At 46.3% G+C, this 11449-nt stretch overlaps 1 protein-coding gene across 3 annotated transcripts in view; it reads left to right on the top strand.

The window, feature by feature from the left end:
• Positions 1-217: 217 nt before the first annotated feature.
• The window catches only part of atg7 (ATG7 autophagy related 7 homolog (S. cerevisiae)), a 69777-nt gene continuing 58545 nt past the window's right edge, over positions 218-11449 (top strand). The window contains exons 1-12 of one of the 3 annotated variants that reach the window (XM_008290034.1): positions 218-615; positions 1499-1700; positions 1798-1852; positions 2651-2768; positions 2895-2972; positions 3078-3194; positions 4096-4242; positions 4506-4594; positions 7163-7284; positions 8622-8712; positions 8800-8944; positions 10329-10487. In XM_008290034.1, the coding sequence (XP_008288256.1) occupies positions 613-615; positions 1499-1700; positions 1798-1852; positions 2651-2768; positions 2895-2972; positions 3078-3194; positions 4096-4242; positions 4506-4594; positions 7163-7284; positions 8622-8712; positions 8800-8944; positions 10329-10487 (1326 nt within the window). In that variant the 5' untranslated portion in view covers positions 218-612. Of the gene's footprint in view, positions 616-1457; positions 1701-1797; positions 1853-2650; positions 2769-2894; positions 2973-3077; positions 3195-4095; positions 4243-4505; positions 4595-7162; positions 7285-8621; positions 8713-8799; positions 8945-10328; positions 10488-11449 lie in introns of all 3 variants that reach the window. The other 2 variants (XM_008290016.1, XM_008290024.1) reach the window with 2 other exon arrangements.

The following is an 11449-nucleotide window of genomic DNA, read 5'->3' as shown; positions in this document are numbered from 1 at the left end:
CCCTGCTCATAGTACTATGGCTCCCCTTCCTGGTTGCAAAACTGGAATTAATATCTTTGAAGAGCCGATCTAAAAACTTGCATCTTCTTTTCATGTGTTTCTGCATTTGAGCTGAACACGTTTTGCGTTTTTCCCCGACGGAACATTTAGAGACGAGCCCTAAGGCTGCCGGGTCCCCAGGTGGAGCCAGCTGCACCCTGCCCGCCTGTCAGTGCCGTGGACACCACCTCCTAGCGTGTTTCCTGCACGTCCACACCGGCACACTTCCACCTGTCCACCTACTCTTGTGTTCCGTGTGGCTCCCCTGCGCAGACCGGTGCTAAGCGCTAAGCTAGCTAGCTAGCTAGCACGCGGAACTTCCCGGCGGCTGCTCACGTCGCTTCCGCCCCGACATGAAAAGAAACGGCGCGTACAAGTTTTTGTCAGTTTTCTCCTGCTTCGTCGTTTGTGTGTTCTTGTTCTTGTTTTGGTTCTTTATATTTTACTCCATGGTGCTCGCGCCGTAAAGCGCAGACAGGGCAGCAGCTAAGCTAAAGCTACTTACCCAGAGTGCTTTGCTTTATTGACAAGTCCCGCGATCACATGACCCGCTTCACCAGGAAGTAAGAATCTATGGTGAGTGCACAAATCCTGGTACAGTTTCACAGGTAAACGTTGTGAAAAGCTAAAGCTAGTCTCGTGTCTCGCTGTCAGCTTCTTTTCTTTAGATTTCTGTCGCGTTTGAAACGTTTAAACAGAAAAACGCAGTTTTCTTTGTGGTGTCTGTTGATGTGCCTGAACTCACCCACACCTGAAGCTGGTCCAACCCTGGAGCTGTCAGTGTGGACAGACATGCAACGGTGGAAAGTCCTTAAACACTAAAATATCTCTGATTAGCTTGTTGTGTCACAGTATAGTCTAAGTTGGTTTAAACAGATAATCTGGCCAATATGATCCAAACTAGTGTCTGTAGGACATCTAGGAGGCTGAGGAGCATCCTGAGGAGCATCCTGAGGAGCAGCTAGAACCACTATGTGTGTGATGTGCAGGAGGTGATGACAGCTGCTCTTTAAAAGTCAGCGCATCCACCAAAGAAATGTCTCTTCAGACTTTGTCTAATATTTAGTCTGAAATACTAGGAAGACAGATAACTCTCTATGTATGCAGAGAATGACTTTGTCCACAGATGACCTCTCAGATGACTCCCTGATGTCCAGCTTAACTACTGGAATATCTGAGCCAGTCTGACTCGTATCATGATATCTGATGTACATTTTGTCAGGATGCTTGCATCTAGACAGTCTAAAATCACACATTGTCCACAGAAGGATCTACAGTATCTACAGCTGACAGTGCTGTGGGCCACTCCTCTGTGTTCTTGGTTTGTTTTACCAGAGTGTTGCAGACGGTGACGAGGGCTGCGTGGATCAGTACGTTTTACTGGACAGTCATTTGTCAGACCTGTGTTTCATGTTTAGTTGTCTTTATCTGTTCCTGTTGTCTGTGTTGAGCCCGTTAGCAGAACCTGGCTGTGCAGCGTCTCACTGAAGTTGTGATGGCCTCTGACATCGGTGCAGCGGCGGTGGCTGACCTCAAGCTGCAGTTTGCTCCCTTCAGCAGTGCCCTGGAGGCCGGTTTCTGGCACCAGCTCACTCAGAAGAAGCTCAATGACTACAGATTGGACGAGAGCCCCAAATGCATCAAGGGATACTACTACAACGGTGAGCTGTGTTGCCAGAGGCTGTCGTCTGACAAATCAAGACTTTACATGACAAATAAGTTTCATTAAAACCTTTCATCTGCATTTCTGTCTGACAGGTGACCCGGTTGGTTTGCCAACTCGCCTCAATTTGGAGTTCAGTGCATTTGATGTGTGAGTATGGGGCAGGGCGACCTGGTCCTCCGTCATCATGAAAGCCTCGATATCTCACTGTAGATAACACCTAAATCAAAGTTGTATTTCTTCAGCTACAGGTTCATTTTACAGAATTTGCTTTATAAACATTTGTACAAAAAGGATTTTTGCTCTTATGAACTGTTGAAAGTAATAGAGAAAAGAGAAAAATAATAGATTTGTAATTTGTAAGCCAAAGTGAAGTCCAGTTATACATTAAAACTGAACTGTCTGGGGTCAGAAATACCGATGTGGGTGATTTTAGATGATGAACCTCCTCCGTGTGTTCTGACAGCACACAGACAGTCGTATTACTGTGGTCAGAATCAGCCACATGAAGGAACACGTTAGGAGAGCCACAGTGCTCGTTTCCCCCTTCAGGGTCTGATCAGTGCTCATAAACACAAAGTACAGTTTGCATTGTTGTGGGAAAATGAGTTTAAAGCTGCAGCCAGGTCCCTCCAGGGTTCAGCTAAATGTGGATCCACTCAAGCATGAGGCCATGTAGAAGTCTGGATAGAACAACGTGTTTGCTTTGCCAAAATGTTCTTATCACAAGGTTCCCATTCTTAGTTTGTATTTTTCCATCGTTTTTATCTGGTGGCCCCTCACCAGAGGTTACACATGGATCGTATTTCATGAACGTCTACATAAGGACGGGAGCAAAACCTTCAGACTGACTGTTCACATGTGCAGAGTATGACCCGAACCCTGTGAGCGCGACGTGGTGCCCAGCCAACACGTTTAATGCAGAGACATGATGCTGTGTGTTGTTAGTGATGGTCCAACCCCAGCCCGCTGCTCTCCAGCTGCTGGAACGCTGTACAACACCAACACGCTGGACTCCTTCAAGACCATCGATAAGAAGGCTCTGCTGGAGAAGGAGGCCAAGGAGGTAGGAGATATCCAGAAGGAGTGTTCTCACACTCAAACACCTGATGAGGAATGTCTGTTAAATAGACATTAGTCACCAAGTTGTGCAGCCAAATGCGAGCAGTGACTGCAGCATGTGCTCCTGTAGATATGGGATGCTGTCCAGTCTGGGGCTGCCTGGAAGGACCCGTCCAGCCTCTGCAGGTTCATCCTCCTGACCTTCGCAGTGCGTATAAATAGCACCGTTTTTAGATATCAGTGAGCTTGTGTGGGATTATCTTTCTTTTCTTTCTTTGTTGCCATGTTTAAAGTCTCTTTAATGTTTTTGCAGGATTTGAAGAAGTACCATTTCTACTACTGGTTCTGCTTCCCTGCGCTCTGTTTCCCAGACGGAATAAAGCTCGTCCAGCCGCCATCTCTCCTGCAGCACGCTTTCTCAGCCAAACAGGTTGGCTTTTTTTTCTTTCATTTATTGATTTGACTTTTCATTTCACACCACAAAACAACAATAAAAGCAAATATAACCCAAAAACCCCAACACAAAACAGGCACAGTGTGATCAATACCAACATCGATTCTTCCCGCCGTCCTCCATGATGTCCATAACAGAGGAGAACATAAGATGGTGGAAGCAAAAACAGAAACAAGGATGCATAGCAGTTTAAGAAGAAGCAGACCCACTAACAGAATAAAGTCCATCGTATACTCCGTGCTATACCTTTACAGAATCATGTCTCTTCCTGGTTCTGTCCAGTCCTGACGGGCTTTTTAAAGCTCACTACAGCAATACACAAACAGAACCAAGACTTTGGGCAGCTTTGAAGTTCTCCTGTGTGATGCTACCTGCTCCTCTTGTGAACAAGGAGGTTTTAGGTTGTATTGAACTGAATGTCGGTGAATTCTCTGGAGTTAAATTCTAGACAGGAAGGTCACAGTTGGACTTGTTAAATAATTTTCACAGTTTTTGTGACATACTGTTTATTTGTCTGAAAATTATACATAATTATAAGTAAGAATGGAAATTATTCAGATTTCTATTGAATGTTCTTGTTTTCCAAGAACCAAAAGCATTTTCTCTAAATGCGTCTGTTGTAAGATGAGAATAAAGAATAAAGTCTTTACGTGGAGGTGTCTCGCCGTGCTTTTAGGAAATCTGGCCTTTCAAAGAAAATCTAAACGCAGTTGTTGATGAAGCATCTCCCCAGCAGCCGACCCAGTCCGTGTCCGTACAGGACCCTGAATGAGACGTTATAATCAGAACTGGACACACACAGTGTGTGTTTTGTTGCTGATGTCTGACTGACTTCAGGCTGCTCTGTGAGTGTTGCTAACCGGCTGCTGCGTCTCAGATGGCGGCCCTGCAGGAGGCCTACGACGGCCTGTGCATGAAGGAAGGGACCAGTGCAGTCCCCTACTTCCTGATGAAGTACACCGACGACACCGCTCAGCTGGCTCCACTGGGGGACTGGGAGGCGTTTGTCACTGATACTAAGAAGGTAGTGATACGGTTTTGTTTGTTAGTGTTTCAGTAATGCAGCATTATTTAGAAAATATGTGCTGAAAGATTCTGAACTATTTCTGATTCTGTGTTAATTTGAAATGTTTAAACTAACATGTTGTTCAGACCTGTTTTCTGTGATGTAGAAAATCTGCTCTCTTGGCTTCAAATCTGATGGTTGTTGTAGATTTAAAGGCTCATTTCGTACCCACGCACACGGACGGTTTGCAAATGTAAACACGCCTTGTTTGGTTTTTCCAGGTGACTGTGGGCGTCTATGATCCGTGTACTCTGTCTCAGCATCCGGGCTGGCCTCTGAGAAATGTCCTGGTCCTCTTAGCCAACCAATGGTAAGACTGTGTGAGTCTGTGTCTGACGAGGAACTTCTCTGGAGGTCCTCACTGTGACACACATGCTGTGTGCTGAATTTCACCAAGAATGTTTGATTTTTCAGCTCAAGCGGAGTGTTTAGGGACGCGGTGAAAGACAGGAGATCTCTGCTTCGCTGATGTCCTGAACCTGAAGTGTCAGCGCCCAGAGCTTTGTGTTGTCACGGGTACTGACATCGCTCGAATAGTTGTGTGTTAATATGAGGAATCATTGTGAAACTCAAAGCTTTCACGTCAGACTGAAGAACAACTACTGGACTGCTGCTTTCTGACGGTGGTGTCCTAAGAGTTTAGCGAGGAGGAGATAACCCAGATTAATTATGCTGGTTCCTAGACGGCAGCCCTTGCTCACAGAAGCATGAATACTGCTGCTGACGTTATGCTACTTGTCTATGAAGCGGTGAGGTTGACTAAATAAGGTGTTTGGTATTTCAGACATTGCTCACAACATGACGGTAGAGTGAAGCCACACTTTCCACCCAGTGTGTTTCAATGTAGTCGTCCTTGTTTGCAGAGGATGTGCAGCAGTGACGCCGTTGCTGCCTGACTTTGTCTACTTAAACATTTCCAGTCTTATCCTAACATTCCTCATGGACACATCGCAGCACTTATCTCTCACATGCGGATCATCAGGGCATCGTCCCATTCATCCACACCGTTACATGCTATATTCTGTGAAACCGACCTGCTCAGTCTGGCTGAAGGCCAATACCTGGTTAGTGAGCACATACCTGACCACCTGTGTGGTGGCTGTTGTCTGTGAACAACTCAGGCTGCATCGTATAAACACACACACACGAGTCTCGAGTTTCTAATGATGTAAAAGGTGTGTCGTAGCCATTCTGTGGTCTGAACCAGCTGTTATGATATCTGGAAAGCAGGATAACAGGAAAAAATAATACATCACTCCCAGTTTAAAATGTTTTCGGTCCAGACTTCAGGGTGTGACATAAGAATAGATCACTGAACTGGACGAACAGATTTCACTACATTAGGATGCTGCAGCTGATAAACTGCTCAGCGAACTGACTCAGGCTGTTCCACAAGTAGTAGTGGTGTCTGGAAGCTTCCATGTTTTTACATGATAAATATTTACAGAAGGAGTATTTCAGCACACCAGTGGGGAGGATTGTCAGATTTATTAGTCATCATTTGATCCAAGATCCGGTCCACTATAAACATATTCCAATATTTATGTCAAGATGAAAAGCTCATGGTGGATGCTACAGGTGTCATTTAGACGTCTGTTGGCCTTTATGAGAGAGAGACAGGAAGGGCCGTGAGCGGGACTCGAACCCCCGACCTCCACATCTGGGACTGTAGCCCTGAACATGGTCGCCAGCTCGACCAGTTCCCTGAACATGGTCGCCAGCTCGACCAGTTCCCTGAACATGGTCACCAGCTCGACCAGTTCCCTGAACATGGTCGCCAGCTCGACCAGTCGAGCTGTTGCCTCACCCTCACTCAGACAGTCTGACTTCATGCCAGCTGGTGTTTCAGACCACATGCACTGGTCCTGTAGCAGAGCGAACGAGGGATAGAAACTACTGTTTAAATTCTCCATAAGTGAATTATGAAGGCAGAATGCTGACAAGACTGTTGGTGTTCTGAGATACCACATGGGAACAACTTCAGATGTATAAATGAAGGGATGTAGTCAGCCGTTGTTCAGTACGTGCTCGTCTACAGAGTCTACAATAGTTCTCTGATCAGAACTGGTGTTGATTTGAACAGAGAGGCGACACTGGACATGAAATCTGTTAACAAGCCACAGCTAGCATCTCCCAATCAATCCTGATGACGTCTGAAACTGCAGACGTGTTGGCGACTCCTATAACTAGCTCATGGTAACGTGGAGGGCCAGGGGCATGGCCCTGCACGCTCCACTGCTGTGTCCTGGTCGGTTCTGGGGGAGCAGCGAGTTGGGAGGAGCTTGTTGTCCTCAGAGTTCAGATCCAAAGTCATTCTTGAATTTTTTGTCACGTTTTCCTTCTGAGCTGTTCCTGGCACTTGGTCTGGAATCTGAAGAAGGATTTTTATGAAATAAAGAAGGAGTTCCATGGAGACTGGTTTAGCAGTGGTGTCCTGTGATACCAGGGGCTTATCAGTAGCAAGTAGAGCGCTTCATGCGTTACAGTTGGAGGCAGCTTTTATCTAATATAAACCTGATCAATCTTGAGTTTGACTGCTTTCCCTCGGTGTGAAACATAAACTGTTGATCCTGGCTGAAATGGTTGAAGACAGAATTACAGCGCAGCCGCGATGTCTCGCTTGTTCAGCCGTTTCACCACAGTTTGATTGTGTAACTTTGCCATTGAGCACCATATTAGGGAACTGTGTTGGTAACAGGGTGAGTTGTTTTTCAGTTAGAGCAGGAGACGCATCAGTAAATGTTGCATTCTAAGTCCCTGTAACTCTGTTTGACACATTAATGACGTCCCACGCTCCTGTTTCCAGTGTACATGTTGTCATGATGATGGTGTGTTGCTGTCGTTGAGCCTTTCCATCCGCTCTGTGTGCCTGTCTCAGGGGCTCCAGGGTGGACACGGTGGAGGTCCTGTGCTTCAGGGACAGGACTCTGCAGGGAAGTCGCTCCATCCAGCACAGCATCATCTTCCAGGTCAAGCTACCTGAACTCCCCAACAGCTCAGGTAACCTGGCTCCAACCCTGACCATGTGTGTAGGTGTGTTCATGTGACGGGTAGGTGTGTGTGACCTGTGTATGTGTGTGTGTGACATGTAGGTGTGTGTGTGTGTGTGTGANGTGTGTGTGTGACATGTAGGTGTGTGTGTGTGTGTGTGACCTGTGTGTGTGACCTGTGTGTGTGTGTGTGTGTTCATGTGACGTGTAGGTGTGTGACATGTAGGTGTGTGTGTGTGTGTGTGTGTGTGTCTTATTCATCTGAATGCGTGGGTGTGTTTCTGTGTGAACTGTAGCTGATATGAGCCGTGGTCTCGGTTGGTTCTCCGCTGAGACTTTCTGCTTCATCTTCAAGCCTCACTGATCTTGCAGAGCGTCTCCATTATTCCTTTATCTGCTGAAGAAGTGATGGAAGTAATTTAAATGGAAATTGCACGATGGGAAGAAGCTGGTCTTTGATGGGGGAGTTCAGATGAGGTGTCTTTGTTTACTTCAGTCTCGTGGTCACATCGTAGCGTTTAATGAGCTAGCAGAGGATGTACTCATGCAACCAAAGCTAACGAGCTGTTCTGTTTGGTTTGCGTGGACAAATTATTTGTTGTTCTCTTTGTTTTTAACGGCCGAACTTTCCAGAGACACGGAGCTCAGCTCAGCTGCCATCTGAATGTTGGGGAGAGGGGAAATGTATGAGTGCATGAATTAGCATTCGCAAATCACAGGAGAAGATAGAAAACCAATCGTATAGAACTGCTGTTTTCCTGCGGGGTCTCTGTCGTGCTGACCGAGCAGTTTTTGAAGTTCTGTGAGAGCACAGTCCTGCTGGGCCTGTCGGTCGGCAGCAGGACTGGCTGCAGAGCAGTGGACCATCATGAAATAATGTTCTTCATCTGCCAGTGGTTCTGATGTGGTGCCTGATTAGTGAACACATTTAATTAGTCAGAGTCAAAGTCTGTGAATGAGACAGTGGTCAAGGCATGTGTCTCTAACCCTGTTTTTGTTTGTTTGTTTGTTTGTTTGTTTGTTTGTTTGTCAGGGGAAGCTTGTCGTATATTTTCACATCCTCCAGGTAGACTACGTGGTTGATGTGCTGTCAGTAGTGTTCATAGCACTGTTTCTTAAGGAAAAATCTTTTTTTGATGATTCAGTTTTAACCAGAATCTGTCGAGTCTGTGAGCTTCACAAACTAAAGTTCTTTCTTCTTCTTTGTTGTGCTGGAGGCAGGCAGCACGAGCAGAGATATACGTAGAAGACTTTTGTCCTGGAAACAGTGACTGTCACTTACTTTGCAGCAGAGGAATCTTATTCTTGTCTTACATCTTATTTTGCAATGATTATTTTCTTCTGTAGTGTGTCCTAAGAGCGTGGGCTGGGAGAAGAATAAGAAGGGCGCTATGGGTCCCCGGATGGTCAACCTCAGCGAATGCATGGACCCCAAAAGGTAAAATACAGATGTGGTGAGCAGCAGGGCTGTGACTGGACCTCGCTGGTGTGTAACTGTTCAGGCCTCTCACCTGACTGTCTGCAGGCTGGCTGCGTCATCAGTGGACCTGAACCTGAAGCTGATGAGATGGAGGCTGGTTCCGTCCTTGGACCTGGACAAGGTGGTCAGCACAAAGTGTCTTCTTCTGGGCGCTGGGACGCTGGGATGCAATGTGGCCCGGACTCTCATGGTGAGGGGAAGTAACCCTACAGATGGAGCTGTCTTGAGAATGAAAAGTGATATTTAGCATGTCGTGCATCCTAATGTTGTGTTTACAGGTGTTGTTTTGAGTTCTTTCACCACTCGACTGTCCACGTTGTAGCTCAGAACATCCCTGTGACCAGACAGAAGCGTGTTTGGCTGCTGTCGGCAGCGTTTCTTGCACAGTGCTGTGACTCCATATTCATGAGGGTTTATTCATGCTCAGATTGTCAGATCTTGCCACAGACTATTGGCATCGTTGAAAAAAAAGGATATTAGCACAGAAGACAAGAATATTTTCTTTGGTACAGAGCTCTTCGGATATCTCCTACCAAGTGCAACAGAATAGACCGTTAACTGGATGTTTTGGTGTTTGGATTTAAGAGTCCAGTTGATGCCGTCACTATGACTGACTCCTCTGTTTAGAAGTAGTGAAACAATTATAACACACACACGTGGACAAAATAGTTGGAACCCCTCGGTTAATGAAAGAAAGACCCACAGTGGTCACAGAAACAACTTGAATCTGACAAAAGTAACAATAAATTAAAATTCAATGAAAATTAACCAATGAAAATCAGACGTTGCTTTTGAACTGTGGTTCAACAGAATTATTTTCAAAAATAAACTCATGAAACGGGCCTGGACACAAATGATGGTACCCGTAACTTATGACAGACATGTCGTCCTCCGACCAAGACGTGTCATCCTCTGAGCCGGAAGCGACGTTCTCCGACCCTGACAAGTCGTCCTCCAACCCAGACTCGCTGTCCTCCGACCCGGACACATTGTCGTCCTACAACCCGGACACGTTGTCGTCCTCCGACCCGGACATGTTGTTATCCTCCGACCCAGACTCGCTGTCCTCCGACCCGGACACATCGCCGTCCTACAACCCGGACACGTTGTCGTCCTCCGACCCGGACATGTTGTTATCCTCCGACCCTGACAAGTCATCCTCCGACCCAGACTCGCCGTCCTCTGACCCTCAGTGTGAAACAACATCTACAGCTGAAGCACTACATTGGAGCAGAAACTGCTGCCTGAAGGCACAATGCTCAGATGGACTCATCTCCATCTTTTTGTCTGCCAGTTATTGTCCATAGGGGACTTTCTCAGACAGTCTGTCCGTCAGAGTGAGACCTTTTGTTACCAGAAAGTGCTGCCAGTGCAGAATATAGATTTGAACTGGGATGAGGTTGTGTTACCTGCTCACTGATGCTTCCGTTATGGGAGAGTTAAACTGGAATGGCTCTGCGTATTGATTTGAAAATGCACACGGGACACACCAACCCATCGTCACTGAAGTTCCCACAGAGCTACTCGGTTCATGTCGGTAAATATCGGTGTGGTGTCTCTTCTTTGTTCTCCAGGGATGGGGAGTGAGACACATCACATTTGTAGATAATGCCAAGATCTCGTACTCCAACCCAGTTCGCCAGCCGCTGTACGAGTTTGAGGACTGCCTTGGAGGAGGGAAGTCCAAAGCCATGGCAGCTGTGGACCGACTGACCAAAATCTTTCCCGGTGTGGTGAGTCCATAATGATGCTGCAGCTGTGGAAAACAGCATGTTTGTCTCTCCTCATATATCGAGATAGATCGTTGCTCTCTGGAAACCTGAGTTTGCTTCATCTACAGATCTGTTACAGGAAGTTGAGAAACATTTTGGGTATGTTGAGATTTCTTCGTTGCTTTGCCTTTCTGCAGGAGTTGTTGCACAGTTTAATAACGTAATCAGACTTGTGTGTTAGTTGTGGAGAAAATTAATTTGAATTGTTATAGTATCTGAATATTAATGCTGGTGGTTTCATTACTTTGCTAATTAATGAGCGTGTTATCTGGGGAGATATTTCTCATATTAGCAGATGAAAAAGCAGCCAACACTCACAGCAGGGCTCTGCTCAGTGTGAAACAGGAGGACAGCCGTTATTAAGCCACTTAGAGCGCTGAACACTGAATGCATATTTATGATGGGAACCGTGTGCACACCTGTGCTCCATTTGCATTTCATAACCAGATGATTCACTGTCCTGTCGTCTACCCTCCAGTGTCCTGTGCTGCTGGGTTATGGAAGTTCAGTTCAACCTCCCCGTTTGTCTGAGGTCCGTCCCGTTGATGTGTTGAGCTGTTGCGTCCTCTTGCTCATCGCTGGGCCCCTTACATTCAGTCATTGTCTTCCTGGGACTTTCCCATCACAGACTTTAGCAGCTCAAAGAGAAGCTGTGTTTTTCTCCTCAGACATTTGTCTGAAGATGTTTAGAATACTGAGCAATGAGAGTGTGACAGTCTGCAATATACCTGAAGGAGAGCTGGATGAGACGGTGGATACGGTAAATATGAAGCTACTGCAAGGAGAGAACAGCTTAGATTAGAAAAAGGCAGACAACGGCCAAGCACCGTGTCTGGTTCTGTCCAACAGTAAAGCAGCTTTCAGCTCATTAATTAAACCGTCGCTCTCGTTTGTTACATGTGCACCAGAGCCAGATTGTACAA

The sequence above is a fragment of the Stegastes partitus genome, unplaced genomic scaffold, assembly GCF_000690725.1.
Source record: "Stegastes partitus isolate 25-593 unplaced genomic scaffold, Stegastes_partitus-1.0.2 Scaffold14, whole genome shotgun sequence".
Taxonomy (NCBI): domain Eukaryota; kingdom Metazoa; phylum Chordata; class Actinopteri; family Pomacentridae; genus Stegastes; species Stegastes partitus.
The sequence above is the reverse complement of the archived record's forward strand: the minus strand, read 5'-3'. Positions and strand labels throughout refer to the sequence as shown.